The sequence below is a fragment of the Vicia villosa genome, linkage group LG4 (assembly GCF_029867415.1).
Source record: "Vicia villosa cultivar HV-30 ecotype Madison, WI linkage group LG4, Vvil1.0, whole genome shotgun sequence".
In the NCBI taxonomy this organism is placed as follows: Eukaryota; Viridiplantae; Streptophyta; class Magnoliopsida; order Fabales; family Fabaceae; genus Vicia; species Vicia villosa.
The window spans coordinates 130402204-130424081 of record NC_081183.1 but is presented as its reverse complement, the minus strand read 5'-3'; the positions used below and the strand labels follow the sequence as shown (position 1 = coordinate 130424081).

General features: G+C 35.0%; 1 protein-coding gene across 2 annotated transcripts; it reads left to right on the top strand.

The window, feature by feature from the left end:
• Nucleotides 1–4994: 4994 nt before the first annotated feature.
• On the top strand, nucleotides 4995–7863 carry LOC131599673 (pectinesterase/pectinesterase inhibitor-like). 2 transcript variants are annotated; one of them, XM_058871957.1, is made up of 3 exons: nucleotides 4995–6138; nucleotides 6319–7346; nucleotides 7401–7863. In XM_058871957.1, the coding sequence occupies exons 1-3, from the start codon at nucleotides 5100–5102 to the stop codon at nucleotides 7590–7592; spliced, it is 2259 nt and encodes a 752-aa protein (XP_058727940.1). In that variant the 5' UTR covers nucleotides 4995–5099; the 3' UTR covers nucleotides 7593–7863. The 2 variants fall into 2 exon arrangements, with proteins under 2 accessions (XP_058727940.1, XP_058727939.1); XM_058871956.1 differs by having other exon boundaries at nucleotides 6319–7863.
• Nucleotides 7864–21878: the final 14015 nt, after the last annotated feature.

Below are 21878 nucleotides of genomic sequence, written 5' to 3'. Positions count from 1 at the left end.
GTAAATCATTATAATTAGGCTGAATTTTAAAAAGACGAAAAAAAGGAGAATCGAGATCAATAACCGTAGAAGGAAGACGATTGATCAAGAAGACAGCTGTGGAAAGAGCCTCCACCCAAAATCGGGGTGGTACAGAAGCTTGAAGAAGTAAAGTGCGGGTCACATCAAGCAAATGACGATTCTTGCGTTCTGCCATCCCATTTTGTTGGGGGGTATTGGGACAAGATCGTTGAGACAAAATGCCTTTTTGTTGAAGAAATTCTTGAAACTTACGAGACATGTACTCACCACCAGAATCAGAGCGAAAATTTTTAACATTTTCATGAAATTGAGTTTCAACATATGTCAGAAATTTCTTAAACATAGAAAACACTTCAGATTTAGACCGAAGAAAATATATCCAAGTAAAACGACTATAATCATCATTAAATGTGACAAAATATTTATAGCGAGCATGAGAAACTACAGGAGACATACCCCATACATCACTATGAATCATTTCAAAACAAGAGGAAGCCCGATAAACACCAGACGGAAAAGGAAGTGTTTTACTTTTAGCTAATTTGCAAACAGAACATGAAAGAGAGGCATTAGAAACAACATTTTTATTTCCCAATAAACCATTTTTAAATAAATGAGATAAAACAGCAGAGTTAGGATGACCCAATTTTCTATGCCAATCCTCATAAGAATTCAAGACATTATTACAAACAAGAGATAAATGACTAGAAATAAACTGAAGTGGAAACAGTCTTCCCACTTTAGGCCCCTTCGCAACCACCTTCCCCGACACCTGTTCCTGCACAAGGCAACCATCACGAGAAAAATTTACATTACAATTATTATCAACCAATTGACCAACAGATAATAAATTGGAAGCAAGTCCAGGTGCTACAAACACATCCCGAAAATCAGAGTTGAGGTCACCAACATTCGTGATAGAGAGAGCATTACCATCCGCAATTTGAATTTTCTGATTACCATGGTAAGAATGTAAATTGTGCAAGTATTCAGAAGAGGCTGTCATGTGATTGGATGCACCAGAATCAAGAAACCACGGGCAGGAAACATTCGAAGACTTACCCTGAATTCCCAAGGTTGAAAGAGCGGAAAGTACCATCTGTTGGATTATTTCAGGTTGAAGAGAACCACCATTAGATGGATTGGTGATGGAAGGACCAACTGCAGAGCTTGTACTAGCAGGAAATACTTGCACCGAACGTTGTGCTGATCGTGGAGGACGGGTGGGACAGTCAGAGATAATATGGCCCCGCTGCTTGCAATAATTACAAAACTTCTTACTGCAACTCTGAGCAAAATGTCCAAATTGTTTGCAAGAGAAACATTGGACATGTCGAATATCACGACCTTTACCTCTACTCTGAGGAGCATATGCAAACATAGCAGACTCAGAATTGACAACATCGTGAGACATGGATCCTTGAGTAGCAAGACGTTGTTCCTCTCTGAGAAGTTCACCAACACATGTATCCAAAGAAGGAACAGGATTCCTATTCAGCAAAGCACCTCTGACAACCTCAAATTCTGCACGAAGCTTCATGAGAAATTGATCTCGCCTACTAGTATTGTAGACCTCTTGGACATCCGCGAGAGAACTCTTGGGAACATCAACATGTATAATCGCAGAGTGTTCTGTCCACAAATTCAAAAAACCAGAATAATATTCTTGAACAGACAGATTGCCTTGTTTGTAATTGGCAATGTCTAGCTCCAACTGAAAATGTTTGGCCGCATTGTCTAGGTTATAAATACGCTTCAAGTAGTTCCACATTTCTTGGGCAGTGGAAAAAGATCGCAAATTATTAATCATGTGAGGATCAATAGTACCGAGAATCCAAGTGATAATCTGAGCATCTTCTATTTCCCATGCATCTAAGTCAGTTGTCTCTAACGGTGCCAAAGAGACATCGTCCAAGTGACTCCATAATCCTTTCCCTTTGACATACATCCGAAACTGAAATTCCCAAACAAGATAATTCTTTCCGGTAAAACGAACACAAATATGATCTATCTCTTCTTCGGAAGCCATAATATCAGAGATTTCTTAAGAACAATTTTGTTAATGTAACAATTTTGTTAACGTGAAACAAGAAACACCAACGGAACACTGAAGAAAATACTTGTCGACACCAAGTCAAAACCCTAATTCAGAATACTTGCCGACACCGAGTCAAAACCCTAATTCAGAATACTTGCCGACACCGAGTCAAAACCCTAATTCAGAATACTTGCCGACACCGATACGATAACACGATCAAAGCAAACACGATTTGTAAGCACCCGAGATTAGAATCGCAATCTTGGAAGAGATTACCGAGAACCGAGATGATTTCAATTACCGAGAAACGAGATCTACCGAGACGATTTCAAGAGCGACCCAGTGGGGTGTCGCTGAATAAAGCCAAGATTAACCTAAAACTCACAGGTTTGATCGAAAACCTACTGATACCATGTCAACAATTCTTGGCTTGATGCTTTTCTCATTATTATTTCTCGTATATATAAAGGTTACAGGGCTATATCGGTAATTACACTAAATAATTATATTTAAACTAATTCCTATTCACAGATATTACCCAGGACAAGGCATCTCTCTAGATTCACTCTTTTGGATAATGCATGCATGCAGGGCTTCCACCATCTCCACCTTCAAATCTCTTGGGTGTTTCAAGTATAGATGATGGGCCGAATTAAGGTCGTAACAACAATGGAATGATGATGAAACCTTTAGGAGTAGCTATACCAAAGTAAAAGGAAGAAGGGAGCAACGGAAGAATGATTTTTATAATTGTGCTGTCATGAGTTACCGCTTTTGTACTAGTCCTTGGACTTGCTTGGCTTTGTCTGTTGAAATACAGTTCTTGTATTCATCAACATGAAAAAGCTTCAGATAACTTAATGTCATCCTCTTCAAAACACTCAAGTAAGTCCAATTACTGATTCATCTAAAGCTTTATTGATAGTTTAGATACAATACAAAATAAAGATCTTGTTTTCTTTAAGCATCATAAAAATGGAATCAATGGATGTTATTTTATGAATTTGATTTGAATGTGGCAGGGGAAGCCGGGCCATTAAATCATGGGATTGTGTCAGAATCTGGATTAAGGTTCGGGAACGATAGCATTTACAAGATCTGCCAAGAACTCTATTGTATAAAAAAATCATGATGTTTATCTTTCTTCTTGTTATAAAATAATGGATTTTGTTTTTCATACTCAACACCAATAAACTTGTGTCCATGTATAAGCTATTTTATGTTACCATTGAAATATAGAAACTTGAGGTGTATCATGTATTTTCTCAGCTCCTGAAGTAATATAGTCAGATATGAAACACTATCACATGCAGTTTATTAAAGCCAAGCCATTATATAAGAACTTTATCTTGAATTTCAGTGCACTTCAACAACATTTTTAAGCTATAATTACGGATAAAGTAAATCACTTAATTGTAGAGTGAATACTTAGCACCGACATGACACCGACATTGACATTTATTATTACTAGTGTCGACGTATCAGTGTGATTTCTTTTATCCCGTGTTGTGTATATAAATTAGTATGCACATATTATCAGACAACTACCATTGCCTTAGCTAAGAAGTATGCAGATATATTTTTGCCCAGGTTTTATAATTTTTCTGACTCCGCCACTGATCGAAAGAGTATTGGAATTAATTTTTTTTAAGTGAATAAATTCCGATACGGCTGCGATACGCTTCTGATACGTCTCAGATGCGCGACTTTCCAATTTTTTTGCAGATTTTATTTTCTTAATGACTTTTCATTTCTTTTTTAATGGTCATTATTTATTCCCCTATTTAATTCTTTCCTAATCTTACCACTTTTTAAAGATGGTTTCAATTCCAATAATCTCTTATATCAATAAGTAATTTTTATAATTTATTAACGGATACGGATATCCGTGGTATAGGTAACATTAAACTCATATATATATATATATATATATATATATATATATATATATATATATATATATATATATATATATATATATATATATATATATATATATCCATTAATAAACAGGTATTTGAATATCCATTTATTTTATCTGCGAATATTTATTAAACTATCTGTGTCGTATTCGTGACGGATTTCATCCACAAATATGGATATTTTTGCCATCTCTACTTGCAATGTTACTTTTTTCCTATTCCTGCTACTTTACCAATATCTTAGATTTAATATACCAATACCTTTTTTGTCAAAAAAAAAAATACCAATACCTTAGAGTTAATATTTTTCAGTAATATAATATAATTATGTATTGAAAATTCTATTATGAGATTGGTTTTGTTAGATTATAATTTAACTAAATACTCCTTTTAGTCTCAAATATAAGCAAATTTGCAAAAAAACTCACCCTTTAAGGAGGATGCCTCAATGCATTTAATTCTTAACCTCTTTCTAATTTTACTCCTATTTTTTACTTTGAAAATTGTTACAAATATTTAAAATGTAAAAAATTGTAGGGATATATTTGGAATAGTGACATTGAATGTAATAAATTTGTTACTTATATTTAAGACCGGGGAGAGTATTTAATTTTTTTATATACGTAACTTAAACGTATCATATATATTGCCGTATCGAATACGTATCGTATCTAATACTCGTATCGTGTATGTGTTAGCCCATATGACTGAGTATGCCACAATACTGGGGTTGCGAAGAGGCCTAACATCTAATTTATAAAGTATACTAAAGTTAACACTTCAATGACATCCTCAATTCTATGCTTGTTATAATTACCACTGAGCAATTAAATGCCAAAATTGGTCAATAGCTAAATTTCAGCTAATGTTATAAACCATGTTTAGAAGTTTTGTACAATACCACTATTTTCATAGTAAACAATTCCCAACCTTTATTTACGTGTAACATGGGAGATTGATTTTTCAGGTATATATATAGAATCAAAATCAGAGATGAAGAAGATAGAACTATCCCTACAAGGAATTTGAAAAACATTGTACAGAAAAAAAAGAAAAAAAAAATATATATGCTATACTCTATAGTTTCATAGAAAAATTATTAGTATTTTCATAAAAACATGGAGGGAACAACGCGTGAGAATATCAACCGTGGTCGTAACCAGAAGAAAAGGATTGCAGTTGTTGGTTTCTCTTCCATTCTCCTTATCGCCGTGATTGGAACTGTCGCGGTCGGTTTAACGCGCAGCAGCTTAGAAGTACCGGGAGAACATAATGTAAAGATCTCTACCACACAAAGGGACGTTGAAATGCTTTGTCTATCAAACCCGGATAAATGTCAGACGAAAATCGGAAGATTTTTTAGCGGAGCAAGAAACAAAACAAGAAACATAAAAGAACGTATAAAAGACGCATTCATTGAAGAAGCTCGGGAGTTAATGAAACACATAAACAATCAAACTCTTGCTAGTGAATTTGTAAAAGACAACATGACGAGACAAGCGATGCGAATTTGCAACGAAGTAATGGATAGTGCTGTTGGTGGAGTTAATAAATCTGTTGGAGAATTAGACAGATTTGATTTCAATAGGTTGAGTGACTTTGTTTTTGATCTTCATGTTTGGATCACTGGGACGCTTTCGGATCAACAAACATGTTTGGATAGTTTTGAGAAAGCAGACTCAAAAGCTAGTCAGAGAATGGCTCAGGTTTTGAGCGCTTCTATGAGATTCAGCCAAGTTGCTCTTGACATGATTAATTCTGTTTCTGGATTACTTAAGGATTTTGGTCAAAATCCAAGAAGTCTTAACCGGAGGCTTTTATCCGATGAATCGGAAAAACTTGTTGATAGTTATCCGTCATGGGTTAGTGAAGGACAAAGACGGCTTCTTGCTGATCCGAGCGTTAAGCCAGATGCTGTTGTGTCGCAAGACGGTAGCGGAAAGTTTAAAACTGTTACCGAAGCTCTTAAGACTGTTCCGTCAAATAATGCGAAACCTTTTGTCATTTATGTTAAGGCTGGTGTTTATAAAGAGCAAGTTCTTATTCCTCTGAAGATGAATTATGTTACAATCATTGGTGATGGTCCTACAAAAACCAAGTTCACAGGTGGCCTCAACTTCGCTGATGGCGTCCTAACTTATGATAGTGCAACCATCGGTAAGTAAAGCATTTTTTTATCCTGACGAATTGGTAATAATCACTAAAAACTCACACACAATCGTGAATGCCAGGGTTCAAAAACACTGGTGATGGCGTCCAATCTAGCAATATAATTTTTACTTAAGCTTAAAGCAAAAGTATTGTATAATATTTGATTAAATTGTATATGTATGGCAGGTGTGAATGGTGACAACTTCGTGGCGAAGGATATAGGCATTGAAAACACAGCAGGACCGAATAAAAAGCAAGCAGTAGCACTAAGAGTTTCAGGAGACATGGCAGTATTGTACAACTGTCAAATAGATGGTTACCAAGACACACTCTTCGCCCAATCCCTACGCCAATACTATCGCGATTGTAGCATCTCTGGTACAATCGACTTTATATTCGGCGACCCCTTTGGAGTTTTCCAAAACTGCAAAATTATAGTTAGAAAACCAGCAACAGGCCAAGCCAATTTAGTAACAGCTGGTGGAAGACTCACATCGAGCAGCGCAGGTGCACTTGTTTTCCAAAGTTGCCACTTCTCAGGTGAACCAGCATTAGTGTCAATGTCACCCAAAATATCTTTCCTAGGAAGACCATGGAAAGCATACTCCAGAGTTGTGATAATGGATTCAGTCATAGATGACATCTTTCTCCCCGAAGGTTACCAAGCATGGATGGGAAATGATTTTACCGACACATGTACTTTTTATGAGTATAACAATAAAGGTCCTGGTGCTGACACGAAAGGAAGAGTCAAATGGCCTAATGTTAAAACTATAACTTCTAATGAGGCTGCTTCTTTTTACCCTGGTAAATTTCTTAAGGTTTCTGGTTCACCTTGGATGACGAGTCATGGGGTACCATGTTCCCTTGGTCCTATGAGTGGTGGTTCTGCGGCTTCGTCTTCTCCAGCTACTGCGTCTGCACCTTCTCAGTCTACTTCACCTTCTTCGTCTTCTCCAGCTACCGCGTCTGGGCCTTCTCAGTCTTCCTCGTCTTCTTCACCTTCTAAGTCTTCTCCGCCTTCTGAGGAGTCTGGGTCTTCTTCGTCTTCCGACAACTCTAAGTCTTCTTCGCCTTCTAAGTCTTCTCCGCCTTCTGAGGAGTCTGGGTCTTCTTCGTCTTCCGACAACTCTAAGTCTTCTTCACCTTCTAAGTCTTCTCCGCCTTCTGAGGAGTCTGGGTCTTCTTCGTCTTCTGACAACTCTAAGTCTTCTTCGCCTTCCAAGTCTTCTCCGCCTTCTGAGGAGTCTGGGTCTTCTTCGTCTTCTGACAACTCTAAGTCTTCTTCGCCTTCTAAGTCTTCTGATGAGTCTGGATCTTCTTCGTCTTCTGACAAATCTAAGTCTTCTTCGCCTTCTAAGGAGTCCGAGGAGTCTAAGTCTTCTTCGTCTTCTGAGAAGTCTAAGTCTTCTTCCTCAGAAGAGGAGTCTAAGTCTTCTTCCTCAGAAGAGGAGTCTTGAGTGGTTAACAAAGTTAAAGATAAGGAACAACACCAAGAGCTGGATTAATGAGTCAGTCCATTAATTTAGATATTACTATGAAATAAATCAAAACTATAGCAATGAAGTAAAATAATAGAGATGAAGGAAAGAATCTGTGAATATATTGTTAGGATTCTTACACTTAAGATTTTATCTATGTAGTAACTTAGTCTTGTTCTTATTTTATTGGAATGGTTGTAAAATGTACATTTGTATCACTTTAATTAATAAAAATGTTGTTTAAATAAAATGTGGTGATGGTTTGATTAGCATTATGTTCATTTATTTACATATGAGAAATTTTAATGATATTGAACAAGTTAGTAATGATAAAAGGTAGTTATTTGATTAAGAACAATGTATGTATTGTTTTCATCATTTAGAGAACAGTTTTATTTTCTTGCTACTGTGAGCAATACAATGTTGTAATATGTTCATTTCTGTTAAACATGTCTAAGAAAGGTAATGAGATTTGGCACCCAGGACTGTAAGGCATCCATCTTGGTTCAAACATTAAGAAGCATCTCAGATCTATTTGCATGGAGTCCAAGAGACATGACTGACATTGACTTTAAGGTTAAAGGAGTTAAGTAGTCATTCATATTCATGTTTAGCGGTAGTAAAATGGATCTGGCTTGACAAGCATGTCGGTTTTACCTACTTTTTTTGCATGACAGGCCATAGTTTTAGAACCGCACCCTCTAATATGTTTGTTCCGCCTCATCCTATTTATTTTGCGAGTGCATCCATTAACAAAAGCTTTTGCAACTTTTAGCCTTTAGAAATTAAGGTCCAGATATCTTTCCCACCACACCTTCGCTTTTTCCTGAGGTGAGCCATAGTTTCAGATCATAATTCTCAACTATGCTCGTCACGCTTCGCACCATTTTTTTAGCTTTTGCGAGACGGGTCTATTCAAGGCGGACATGCCTGTTTGTCACACCTACTCATGTTTATACATTGATCAAACTATAGGATAGAAGGTAGAAAAGAAAACGACAAAATTTAAGTGTGTTGTAGTTCAGAAAGAAACACAACCTAGAAAATAAAGACTTCATTAAAGAGATTATGTATTCAATTTCGTTAGCCAATGTCTTAATTGTAATTAAAAAACAATGGCAAGTGACATATTTGTGTTGTGGTAATTGGATCGAACTTTAGTCTCGACAAGGGTTGATTCGATAGAAGTCAAGGTTTTGCATACTGTAGTCGAAGTCCGTTCTAGCATGCAGTTGTCGAAATATGCTATGTTGCTAGCATGTCGAATTGGAGCAATATGTTAGCCCAATTGTTTAAGTTATCTTGTTACTTAAGTTGGCTTGTTGTTTAAGTTAGCTTAATAGTGTATAAATAGACTAGTTCTCTCAAGTTATTGAGGGAGAATTGGTTGTTGTTATTCCCTAGTAATCCTTTAACCTTAATTAAGAAAGTGAATAGTAAAACAATTATAACCAATCCTGATTTCTTCTTCTTCCCTCTTATCTATCTTTTGTAAATACTGAAAGGTTTCTTGTGTTTGTCAAGAAACTCAATCTTTCTCATAGTTTTAATTTGTTCTTGACGGCGGTCGTTACAACAAACGGGTGCGGTGAGCGTGGAGGAGAAGATGCCGTCAACAAACTATGAGATTGAGAAATTCAGCGGAGTGGATGATTTCGGTCTATGGCGCTTGAAGATGCAAGTTTTCTTATTCAATAGACTTTGTTAGAAGCGTTGGAAGGATTGGAGAAGATGGATGCTTTCTTAACAAAGAAGGAGGAGATGATGATAATAGAGAAAGACCAAAACGTCATCGTATTGAGTCTTGGTGATAAGGTTCTCCGGCAGGTTTTGAAGGAAAAAACAGCGGTGGATGTGTGGACAAAACTTGAAGGTTTGTACATGACCAAATCGTTGGTCATTCGCCTCTACCTGGAGCAAGCTCTGTATTCATTCAAGATGGATGAAGAGAAAGTCTTAACTAAAGAATTGGATTTGTTCAATAAGTTGATTCTTGATCTGGAGAATATTGAGGTTACCATAAGTGATGAAGATCAAGTGTTGTTGTTGTGTTCTTTTCCAAGATCGCATGCTGACTTCAAAGAAACCCTCTTGTATGGAAGAGAGTCTCAGACCTTTGAAGAGGTTAAATCAACCTTGTACTCGAAGAATTTGGACGAAAGAAATGAGCACAAGCAATCATTTGTTGGCGAGGGAATATCCGTAAAAAGAAAATTATCAAAGAAGGATGGTAAGTTTGAGAAGAAGAAGGGTAAAGGTCCACAGAAGTCTTATGATAGTGATGCTTCTGCTATTAAGTGTTACCATTGTAAGAAGGAAGGTCATATCAAAAAAATGTGTCATAACAGGTTGAAGAGTTATGGCGATGACATTGCAACCATGATTCAAGATGATTATGAATCATCTGATGTCTTGGTGGTTTACTAGAGGAGATTCGAGCAAGGAATGAAATAAGGATTCAGGTTGCACTTGGCACATGACTCTAAAAAAATATTTGTCTGAGAAATTATATGATCAAGATGGTGGATTAGTGTGGTTGGGAAACAACAAAGCATGCAAGATTACAAGAATTGGAGCTGTTAGATTCAAGCTTCTTGATGAGTCAATAAATTTGTTGACTGGTGTCACGTATGTACCTGATCTTAAGAGGAATTTAACTTCTCTTGGTGAATTCGACAAGAAATTATATGCTTCTAAAAGAGAGCAAAGTATTCTATGGGTAATGAAGGGATCTAAGGAAGTCTTGAGAGGCATCAAGAGGCAATGTATGTATACCCTTGAGAGTGAGGTTGTAATTGGTTCACCAAATGTAACATCCATTAAACATGTGTTAAAGACTGCGTTATGGCATATGAGACTTGGCCATGTCAATGAAAGGGTCCTAGTTGAATTGGGAAAACAAAATCTGTTAGGAAGGGACAAGGTCGAAAAACTGAAGTTTTGTGAACCTTGTGTATTCGGTAAATCCTATAGGGTGAAGTTTAACAAAGGTAAACAAAGAACACAAGGATCCCTTGATTATATCCATAATGATCTTTAGGAGCCTGCAAGAAATCCTTCATACTCAGGTGCAAGATATTTTCAATCCATAGTTGATGATTACTCATGAAAGTGGTAGGTATTCATTCAGAAAGCTAAGGATGAAAATTTTGAAAATTTTAAATGTTGGAAGACTCTGGTCGAAAACCAAATAGGGAGGAACGTCAAGAGGTTGAGGACCGACAATGATCTTGAATTTTGCAATGAGGTTTTCGACAGCTATTGTGTTCCGTCTGGTATTGCAAGGCACAAAACTACCGCAGGTACTCCCCCAACAAAATGGTTTCGCTGAAAAGTTTAATCAAACCATTATGGAAAGAGTGAGGTGTATGTTGGTTATTGCGGGATTAAAAAAGGTTTTTTGGGCTAAGGCCTTCATAAATGCAGCTTACCGAATAAATAGGTGTCCCTCGACTGCCTTGGGGATAAAGACATCCGAAGAAGTTTGGTCAGGTCATCCACCATACCTCGACAATCTTATAGTATTTGGTTGTGTAGAATATGCTCACATTAGGCAAGAAAAATTCAAACCTAGATCTCTAAGATGTATCTTCATTTGATACCCTAAAGGTCACATGAGGTCTATCACGAGTCGAGATATAGTTTTTGATGAAGCTGAGATGGCTTTTAAGAAAACTGGTGATGCTAATCGAAATGCATAGATCTCTGAAGAAGATCTGGAACAAGAAGAGATTTTGGGTTAGGTGGAGCATTTTATTATTGAATTGCATAATCTAGATGAAGTCGAGGAAGAAGCACATGATGTTGAAGAAACTGAGGAAACTGTTGATGACTAGTGTTGGCAAGAGATCGGTCGAGAAGAGTCATTAAGCCACCTCAGAGACTTAGTTATGCAGATCTCATAGTGTTTTCTTTTATCTCTGCACGTGAGGTACTTGATGAAGAACCTAGAGATTACAAGAAAGTTGTGAGGAGTTGAAAAAAGGCTGAATGGTTGAAGGCCATGGATGATAAGATGCAACCTCTTCATGATAACCACCATTACTACAAAAAAAAACATGTTACACCTTAGACGCTAAATACATTTAACCTTGGGTACAGAAGCAAGGTAACGAAAGGCGTCATGAAAAGCTGTCACTTTATCCCTCTGTGTTTTAAATACTGAGGGGTAAAGTTATTTGCACATGATAGTGTCTTGAGCGTTGATACTCATGAAATAGACGTCAAAGATTAATTTAGGGATGGTGATCAATATCCTCAATAATCACGCCAAAATTAAACCCTCGATTTTATCAAAAACTGAGGTAAAAATATTTACTCCTCGATTTCAGTAGAATATCGAGGTGAATAAGCTTTTTTAACATTACATTATTTACACATTGTTGTAATGTGCCTTAAAACCTTTATTGATGAAGAGAAGTAAAATATATTATGGAGATTGCATATACCGTGAAAATCAGAAGTTTTAGAAAATTAGTTAGAAAAATCGTAGGGACAGTGAATAGTGTAATGTACACACCGCGAATAGTGACTGTAGAGACAATGAATAGTAAAATGTACAGTCGGTGAATAGCAAACGTACGTACTTTGAATAGTGAACCATATGGATGGTGAATTATGAACCGTATGGACGGTAAATAGTGATTTTGAGTTTTTTGGATTTTTTAAAATTTCTCATTTTGAGTGTTTTGGGCTTTTTTCGGTTCAATCCATGGATTCATGTGTGATTTTGGGATTTGTTTGTTAAGTATTTGCTATTATAAATATGTATCTCTTATATGCTTGCAGGTGTGATAATCTTAGAGTTTCAGCAACAAGGGAGAGCAAGGGTTTAAAGGTATAGCAAAGGGTTTTGGTTATTCTCAAGGGAAACCTTAGAAAGGCAAGATTTTTGGAAAACCTTTGGAGTTATCTAAGGAAATTAGGAAACACTTGTTTACACATTGGATTTGAGTTATTCATATATTGAGAATTAAAATTAAGAGGAAACACTTGGGTAGAAAATAAGGTTGTTCTTGGGCGCCTTCAGGGTTGTTCTTGGGAACCTGAAGGCGAAGGATATTTTCTTGTAGCTCATATGTAATCTCTTGTAACAAATTTATGAGTATAGTGAATTAAAGAGCTGCTCTCTCCCCTAGAGTAGAGCGTTTGATCAAACTAGGTAAACAAACTTTCGTCTTTTTCTCTCCTTATTCTGTTATATCATCTGTGTATGGATTATTATTGTTGTAGACCATTTATTTTGGTTGCTACTATTCTTCTCCTCACAAATTGATATTGAATTTTATCGTAATTCAAAACAAGATTCCCAACACACATAATATTAAAATACATTATTACAACAAATGCAGTTTCATCATAGTCGTTATTATTCCCACTTCTAAGGATTGGATGCATTCAACTTCTGAGGAGTTATATGTTCCAACTAAGGAGTTGTTTGTTCCAAAAATTAGAAAATATTTTTTGTGCACTTGCAATCTATTACAGAGAACTTTTCTAAGTTTCTTTAAGTTTCAAGATTTCATTATCTTGAGCAAATATTTTCATGGCAAATGCTTTCACAATAAATGTATATAGTGATTAATATAGATAGTTTGTTGTGGATTAATGTCTTGGCAATAGATTGAGCGTTGTTTCTTTATGAATGTATGGTAGTGATTCATTGTTGTGGTTGTGTAACAAAATTCGTCAGTGTTTTTAAAAAATGAGGGAAAAAGTATTTTCTTTTTTTAATAAAATTAAATAAAATAAGCTATTGATTTTAGTAAAAAAAAGTCGAGGTAATAAGGTTCAAGCGAAAAATGGTGAATGCTAAAAAATTGAAGGTAGCATGTCATGTTTCCCTTTCCATTTTTTACTAGTCACCATTTTTTGTATGCAATTTACACCATTTTTAGAAATAAATTTCTTAATATTGTCAACCCATTAAGCACTGTTGTTTCCTTTGATTGACAATGTTGGAAGTTTATTTCAAGAATACAACAACAACAACAACAACAACAACCGTATTATGTAAGATAGATTGCAAGGGTATAAAAAATGTTCTTTTCAAGATAGAAGAACATTGCATATTTTTTGTATTGCAATTCATCCCAAAAGAATGATGCATACGAGTATGGGGGCGGCTACATATAAGTTAGGATTAAGGTAAAAAAAGTTAATGAGTGTTTTTATAGTAAAATATGATTATTTTATCCCTCGGTTATTACGGAAAATGAATGGATAGATCATTTAGATTACTCTTATAAAAAAAATAAAAAACATAAACTGCAATAGTTGGATTTGAATCATGTCCTGAATTGTTTGTGCCCTCAATTATATTAAAACCCGAGGAAATATGTGGTTTTTTAAAATTAAAACATGGTGCACCTTGGCATTATACGTCGATTTAATTTTGGTTGAGGTGAAAGCTTTGTCAAAAAATGTGTTATTTGGAGTAGTGCACACTTGGGAGCTGATCGAGAAACACACAAGAGCCAGATTAGTCAGTTGTAAGTGGATCTTCAAGGAGAAAGAAGGAATCAAAGGAGCGATGTCAAAAATATACAAGGAAATATTGGTCTCTAAGGGGTTCACTCAAAAAGAAGGAGTCAACTTCAATGTTGTGTTCTCTTTTATTGTGAAGCACAACACATGTCCATTTGAATGTTGGTTGCTATGGTGGCAAAATTTGACCTAGAACTGGAACAGATGGATGTGAAGACTGCTTTCTTGTATGGTGGTCTAGATGAAACGATCCTCATGAAGTAACCTAAAGGGTATGAAGAAAATGGCAAGTAGGATTATGTGAGCAAGTTGAATAGGTCTTTGTATGGCCTGGAATAATCTCCTCGATAGTGGAATAGGAGAGTCGACAAGTTCATGGCACACATAGGTTTCACTAGAAGTCGGTTCGACCCCTGTGTTTACTTCATATTTTGACTTGGAAGTTCACTTGTGATTTTATAGTTTTATGTGGATGATATTCTCATAACCTGCAACAATATCGAAGAAGTATTAAGGGTAAAGGATGAACTCGGACAAGAGTTCGAGATGAAGGATCTTGGTACTGCCACCAGAATCCTTGGGATTGACATCTGGAGAAATAAAAATCAGTTGAGATTATGCTTATCTCAAGAGACAAACCTACGGAAGATTCTCAACAAGTTTGGCATGTCGAATTACAATTCTATTGTGACTCTGACAAATCCTCAATACAAGCTAAGAATAACTCAATGTTTAATTAGTGAGGCCAAAAGTGCATATATGAATAGCATACCATATGCCAACATAGTAGGTTCTTTTATATATGTTATGGTCTTCAATAGACCAGGCATAGCATATGCGGTGAGCTTTGTAAGCAGGTATATGGCCAATCTTGGAAATGCGCACTGGTAAGTATTTAAGTAGATTATAAGGTATGTGAATGGGTTTCTAAGCAGAATCCTGATTTATGGTGGATCCTGTGGTGATGATAGAAAAGTAGAAATTGAAGGATTTGTCTACTTTAATTATGTAGGTTTTATGAATTCTATAAAATCTATTTTTGGATATGTTTTCACTATGTTTGGCACATTAATCAGTTGGAAAACGACAGTTCAGAATGTTGATGCCTTATCAACTACTGAAGCAAAATATATTTCCATCATTGAAGTTGTGAAAGAAGCATTATGGCTTGAAGGTTTTGTTAAGGAGATGAAATTTCAAGGTCGAGCAATCACTATTAAATATGACAACAAAGGTGCAAAACACCTTTCGAAGAATTCGACTTATCATGAGCGAACCAATCACATCGATGAGAGGCTGCATTTTGTCAGACACATAATCGAGCATGGAGAAATCTAAGTGCTGAAGGTTTCAACTTTAGACAATGTTGTTGATATCATCACCAATACATTGCCAAGTTGCAAGTTTTTCCACTGTATGCAGTTGATAAAGCTGTGTGAAGTAAGCTAGTAAGCTAGTTTGTCCCCTTGAGGCAGAGGTCTTCATGAAACAACTCGATCGCTTTCAAGTTAAAGAAAAATAAGATTGTATATGTATGTTGATGTTGTACCCCAATTTTTGACCCTGATATCCCACCTCATTTTGCAAAGAGTGTGATCATTATTATCATCATTCATGCATCATTTGCTAACCAAAAATATACAAAAAGATTGTGTTTTCATGTTGCTTGTTTCACAATGTAGGTGACTGATCAAGAGGCTCGGGAAAATTAGGGTGTTGATGCTAACAAAGGGGCTCAAGCTTTCTCATATGCTCAAGTGATTTCCCTCATTAATATCCTAGCCCATGTATGGTTCAATTCAAAGGTCAACAACTTTCAAATTCATTTGGTACACAATTAGGGTTTTTGACCTAATTCTCTAGAAAGTTGACTTTTGGTCAAAGCATGGTTCCATGGCTCAAATTATGATTCAAGGACCTCCAATTCCTAATTATAATCCACTCATAATATTCATTTGGTTGGAATAGCTTGATTCTATTGATACTTAGAAGAATGTAATTCATCTGGAAAAAGTCAACTATTTAGGATCATCTTTGACTTTTGAGAAATTAGTCAACCATGGACTTTTGAAGAGAAAAATCATGAACATATGATTATTGAAGTCTCTTGATCAATAAAAATCTAGAAATTTAAGGAAATCAAGAAAGTCAACAAAAGTCAAAGTTGAAGAAATTCTAAACACGTGTTTTAGGCCTAAAAAGCTTCAAATTCATGCACAAATTTCACCAATATCCAAGCTGAACTAGGAAAAACTCTTAACATGAAAGTTGTAGATCTTGATCCAAATTTCAACTTCTCTAATGATAACTCATTTCCCAAAAATGCTCCATTTGAGAGATATGGACTCATGAAGATTCTTTTAACACTTAAAAAAATTCTCAAAGTGATTTTGACCTAGATTTTGACCAACTTCATGACCATTTTAACTAATATACAAGTCTATTAATCAAATGTGTCCAACATGAAAGTTATAGATCTTATTTCAAGGTTTCTAAAATGTCCAAGAGCACAAAATTCCCATTCATGAGCTAAGCGAGTCAAAAATAAGAACATGGCTTCATGCAAGTTAGAATTCAACTCATTTTTACATGAACAACTTCACTGTACACTTCATTATGCAAAGAGATTACACTTTTCAGTACCATTAGCTTGCAGATCTCTCCATAATTGAGTGTTTACACAACTGATTGAACCATTAACCAATTGATTCAAGCATTATACCTTCCAATTTTTCATTAATGGCACAAAGGCACCATTGCCATTCTCATAAAGCAAGCTCTTTTGCAAAAGTCAATGCATTGAGCCTCTCATTTGTTTTCTCTGATTACACTCCATTCTAATGTGAAGAAGCAAACTCTCTGCACCCAATAACTCTAGAGCATGCTTGTACTTCTCCATTAAAACCACCATTTTCACATAACTTGATTTTTTGCTTCCAACCAAACCATAACTTGATATCTTATGATTCTGGTTACTTTAATCTCCCAATCCTCTTGCCTATAAACAGAGAGGTCATTTGTACATCAAAGACACGAATTCATAGCCCTAATCACTATTGTATTCATAAATGGGGTTTGAAGAACTCCATTAAAGCTTGAAACCCGATTCTTTGAATCTCCCATTTCCAACAAGTTTCTTATGAACTAAAAAGCATTCAAACACCATCTCCACATCATACCTAAGCTTCTGTATGCATTAGTTTGTCACTGAAACATCCTAAACACTTCACCCAACCGAGCCAAAACACCTCTGCAACTTAACTTGTCCAGAAGAATTTAGGAACTCTCAATCCAAATTAGGCGTTACAAAAGCTTCCTGGGAGTTCAGTGAGGCTATCCAGATCATCATTACACCTTAGAAGTGCTCTAACTTCTAACTCGATTCTCACTTCAAAGGTAAGTCAACCTGACTTTGAACTTTACATTTTGAATAAATCTCGATACCATCTTATCCAACATCATATAGGGATCAAAATCCCTCAACTATCATTGATTTTTTCATTGTGTACATCATTTAATTTGAAATTGAAAAACTAGGGTTCATACAATTTTCTGCAAAATTCTTGAGCTATAGTGAAAATAAATGAATGATTGGTACATATTTCGAATCATGATAAAAAATGGAGTGATTTTCATGTTTTTAGTTTTGAAAATGGTTGAGAAATGAACATGATGTGTTTTCCAGAAATCCTTCATCTCAAGGATGAAGATGAAGTTGGTTTTCTGATTTTTGAAACTTGGTTTATTTTATATTTAATGGTTTGTGTTTTAATCAAAGGATGTATCACCACCCCAGTGGTTAAACTGCACGCTCTAAGTCTCTTTCTTGCCCAAGATCTGGGGTTCGAATCCCCTCGCCCCAAACTTTTGTGAATTGATTTGATTTTAACATTTTTGACTTGTTTCTAATATTTTATCAATTGGGTTTGCTCTTTAAACATCGTGGGCGCATGGCCCAGGGGTAAGTCTTTTGTGCTGCAAGGTTTAGGGCGTGGGTTCAAGACTCCCTAGGGCCAAAACATTTTTTTAGTAATTATTTTATCCGTTTTCATAACAACTTTGCATATTTGTTTAACCAATCAAAATTAATCATTTTAATTTATTTTTACACACTCCCTATTTAGGGGACATACTTTGTAAGTATATTTTTAAAATTCCAAAAATATTTTTATTTGACCCACTTTTAATTAATTCAAAAATAGGTATTTTAATACCTTAAAAAAACATTTTTCTTCAAATATTTTCAAGTAATTCCTCACCATTTGACTTGTACATATTTGTATGATCCCCTTAGGGTTAAGATAACTCAACCTTGAGAACATTGACATGATCTCTTAGTTGATTCACCTAGGGTTTTATTTAAAACTTTGTGAATAAAAATGATTAGGTTTATGTACATATGCTAAAATCCTAATTTCAAGATCCTTGATCTTTTGATCCCAAAGCAATACCATATTGATATTAACTTGTTGATATGACCCCCTTGTTATCCACTTCTACATATGCTTATTAATTTACATTTTTGTACATTTATACTTTGGTTATGTTTTTATACTTGTGTGTGTGTGTGTGTGTGTGTGTGTGTGTGTCTATATATATATATATATATATATATATATATATATATATATATATATATATATATATATATATATATATATATATATATATATATATATATATATACACACACACACACATAAGTATATATATATATATGTTGAACTAACCCCGCATTCATGAGACATTCATCTATCATCATATCATATTCATTCATACATGAAATGATCTTGAGTTATGTCATCCTTTTATTCATCAAACTTTTAGACTTGAGCTTATACATTGATATCTTGTTTATCTTAAACTCACCATTGATTGTATCCATGATACATATGTTATGTCACACACACCACTTGAGATATTCATAATGAATGATTGCTTAAGATATTGCCTAAACTCCAAAGGAATGAGAATGGTATTGACTAAAATTGTCAAGGTACTCACTCTCTTTTTCCTCCCTCTTTACTTTGTGCTTAGTATTATTAAAGCTTTGCACCTCACCTGTTTTAAAAATGGTTATGTATTGTTAAAGCTCAACCTTTTTAAATTCAACCATTGGTTTTGTATTGTTAAAGCTCAACAAACCTCTTTTAAATCAACCTTTATCTTGTATTGTTAAAGCTTGGCACCCTTTTAAAAACTTCTTAAGTATTGTTAAAGCTTAACATTTTAAAAACCCGTTGAGTATTGTTAAAGTTCAATACCCAAAAAGATTTTTGCCACTTGGCTCTTTTAATTTCCTTTTAAGGGGAACTACAAATGCTCTGACTTCCCTATTGCACTTAAGGGGTATGTAAGCACACGATGCGATGTCATGCCAATCACACTTTTAAAATCTTATTTTCTCACCCTCCCACTCTATTCAAGAGTAAGTATAAAGTTTTGATTTTTATCTTCGATTACAACTGGGTTTTTGTTTTCTACTTCAACCCTTCAACCCAACAATTTCATCATTGATTTGATGTATAATACATTTGTTTTGTAAAAAATTTAGTAACTTTATTATTTTGGTATATTATTATGTCACTCAATTTTGATAAGTTGAATTTGTTGCCTCCGAGAAACTTGGATTTGTATCAATTGTATGTTCATAATAGGACGCAGTATCGATTGGTGATTTTAAGGACAAAGATGATGTGGGAGGGAAACATTGTAAGGGGAATATTGATCAGAATGGAACCCACGCCGAAGATTGTGTTTTTTTTATGTTTTGATTGGGTTTGAACTGTGGGAGTTGAGTATTATGCTTTTTTGTCTATGTTGAAAATATGTATTATTTCAGTCTCTTACGGTGTTGCTTGGTTTGATTGTTTTGCTTACAGAAAATGGTATAAGTTTGTGGCTTCTATGACATGCTCTAGTTATCAAGGAAGTTGTATGAAAATCCTCTGATCAGGAGCGATTCATCCTTGGGTGAAAATTCCGTTGAAAATGAAGGTTGGAGATGTAAACGACGAGCATTTTGTCTAAGATCTGAAGGTAATGGAAGGATATCCTGCTCACAATCAAGTTTTAAATAGGTTTCTAATGCTTTTACCAATGAGGATGTTAAGATTTTGTCTTTGTTATTAAGATTTTGACGACTGTAACTTACCTATATGAACCTCTAAAGTAATTGTGTAACTCAAATTTGATATTTTACAATTTTTCAGGTTGCTCATTCTCAAGGGGATCAATATATAGTTGCACCCATAGATGATTAAGATTATTAATCTTATTGTTACACAATTCATTTTATGCTCTCCAATATATATTTTTAATACGTAAACAATGACAAAGAAACAACAAGCACAAGAAGATCCTGGCGAGATTGATCAAGGGCAGTCCTTTCCGCGACGGAGTATTATTATCCAGTCTACAAAATTTGAATAACAAGGGTGAGCTTTCTAATCCTATACCAATCTAGACATCAATCTCTTCATTGATACATATTATTATTAGTATTGTTGTTGTTGTTTTTTTTTAATTTTAAGTTTTCATTTCATTGTGTTAGGAAAGTGATGAAGGCATAAATTGGTTGTAGTCTTTGAAGAATAATACCTTCTATGATGAGTTATCCAAGTGTCCAGAAATTAATAAGGTTGTTATCTGTTCTATATGGGTCCAACATGAGATTTAAAGAGAATTCTCTCAAGCATTTATTCAGCGAATTAGATGATGAGCCACTTAATATATGCTAATTTATTTTTAATTCACATCTCATTCGTGTGCAGGATCATTGAGAATGATATATTCAAACAAGACTAGAGGTCTAGAGCAAAAGATGAGATAGCACAATATGTTTTCCTCAAATGGACCTTTGCACTTCTTATTGGATTAGGCACAAGTCTTATTGGTCCCTTCATTTTACTGACTTTAATATTTTCAATTTAGTTGTGCTAGGGGTAGCCCAAAAAGAAATATACTATATCAGAAAAGGAGACATTTTGAGCAGTTTATTAGCTCTATTTCCAGTTTATGCAATTATACATATTCTTAACAAGCTTCATGACATGGTATTTAGTTGAATGGATGATGTTAGCTCTGATGATTTGGTTTACAGGTACTAGGAGCACAACTACGTGACCAAATGATTCATCAATACCAAGAGATATTCTGAAGGAGGTAAGGAAATAGGATTACCTTGATAAATAATAGGCAAAAGCCACTACAGTCGAAAATGATTTAACGAAACTCAAAAGTTATTCCTTGATAGTCTGGCTAGCTCCGGTAGGTAGAAGTACTGGCTCAAATGATCTGCAATTAGCATATCAATTAAGTATGTGGAGAATAGGTTCATCAGAAAAAGATAGAATACATTCATCGTTAGATAAAGTTATTATTTTGTAATAGTAAGGAAATTTCTTTACCCACCTCCTAACCTTCTTGGTCGCCTCTGGCGAATTTACAAAAATACCCCTTGTTTCGGAAGTTCATTTCCGAAAACGTACTTTTATTGAAAAAAAAAGGTGTTTTCGGAAATGCATCTCCGAAAAGGTGTATATTTTAATGAAAAATATTAATTTCGGAGATGCATCTCCGAAATAATGTTGTTTTTCAGAAAATTGGTGTATTCGGAAGTTCATCTCCGAATTCACCCCCTTGGAGGAATACGGAAATGCACTTCCGAAATAAGGTCTGGACAGAAGAAAAATAACAAACAAGAACGATTCGCTTTATTTAATCGGATGAAGATTACATCGATCATATTACATAAGATTAAAGTTACATATTGTTAAA

Coding starts and splice junctions, on each gene's coding strand:
- LOC131599673 (XM_058871956.1), top strand. CDS start 5,100: ATGGAGGGAACAACGCGTGAGAATATCAACCGTGGTCGTAACCAGAAG. Junction 6,139..6,318: donor TTATGATAGTGCAACCATCG/GTAAGTAAAGCA, acceptor TATGTATGGCAG/GTGTGAATGGTGACAACTTC.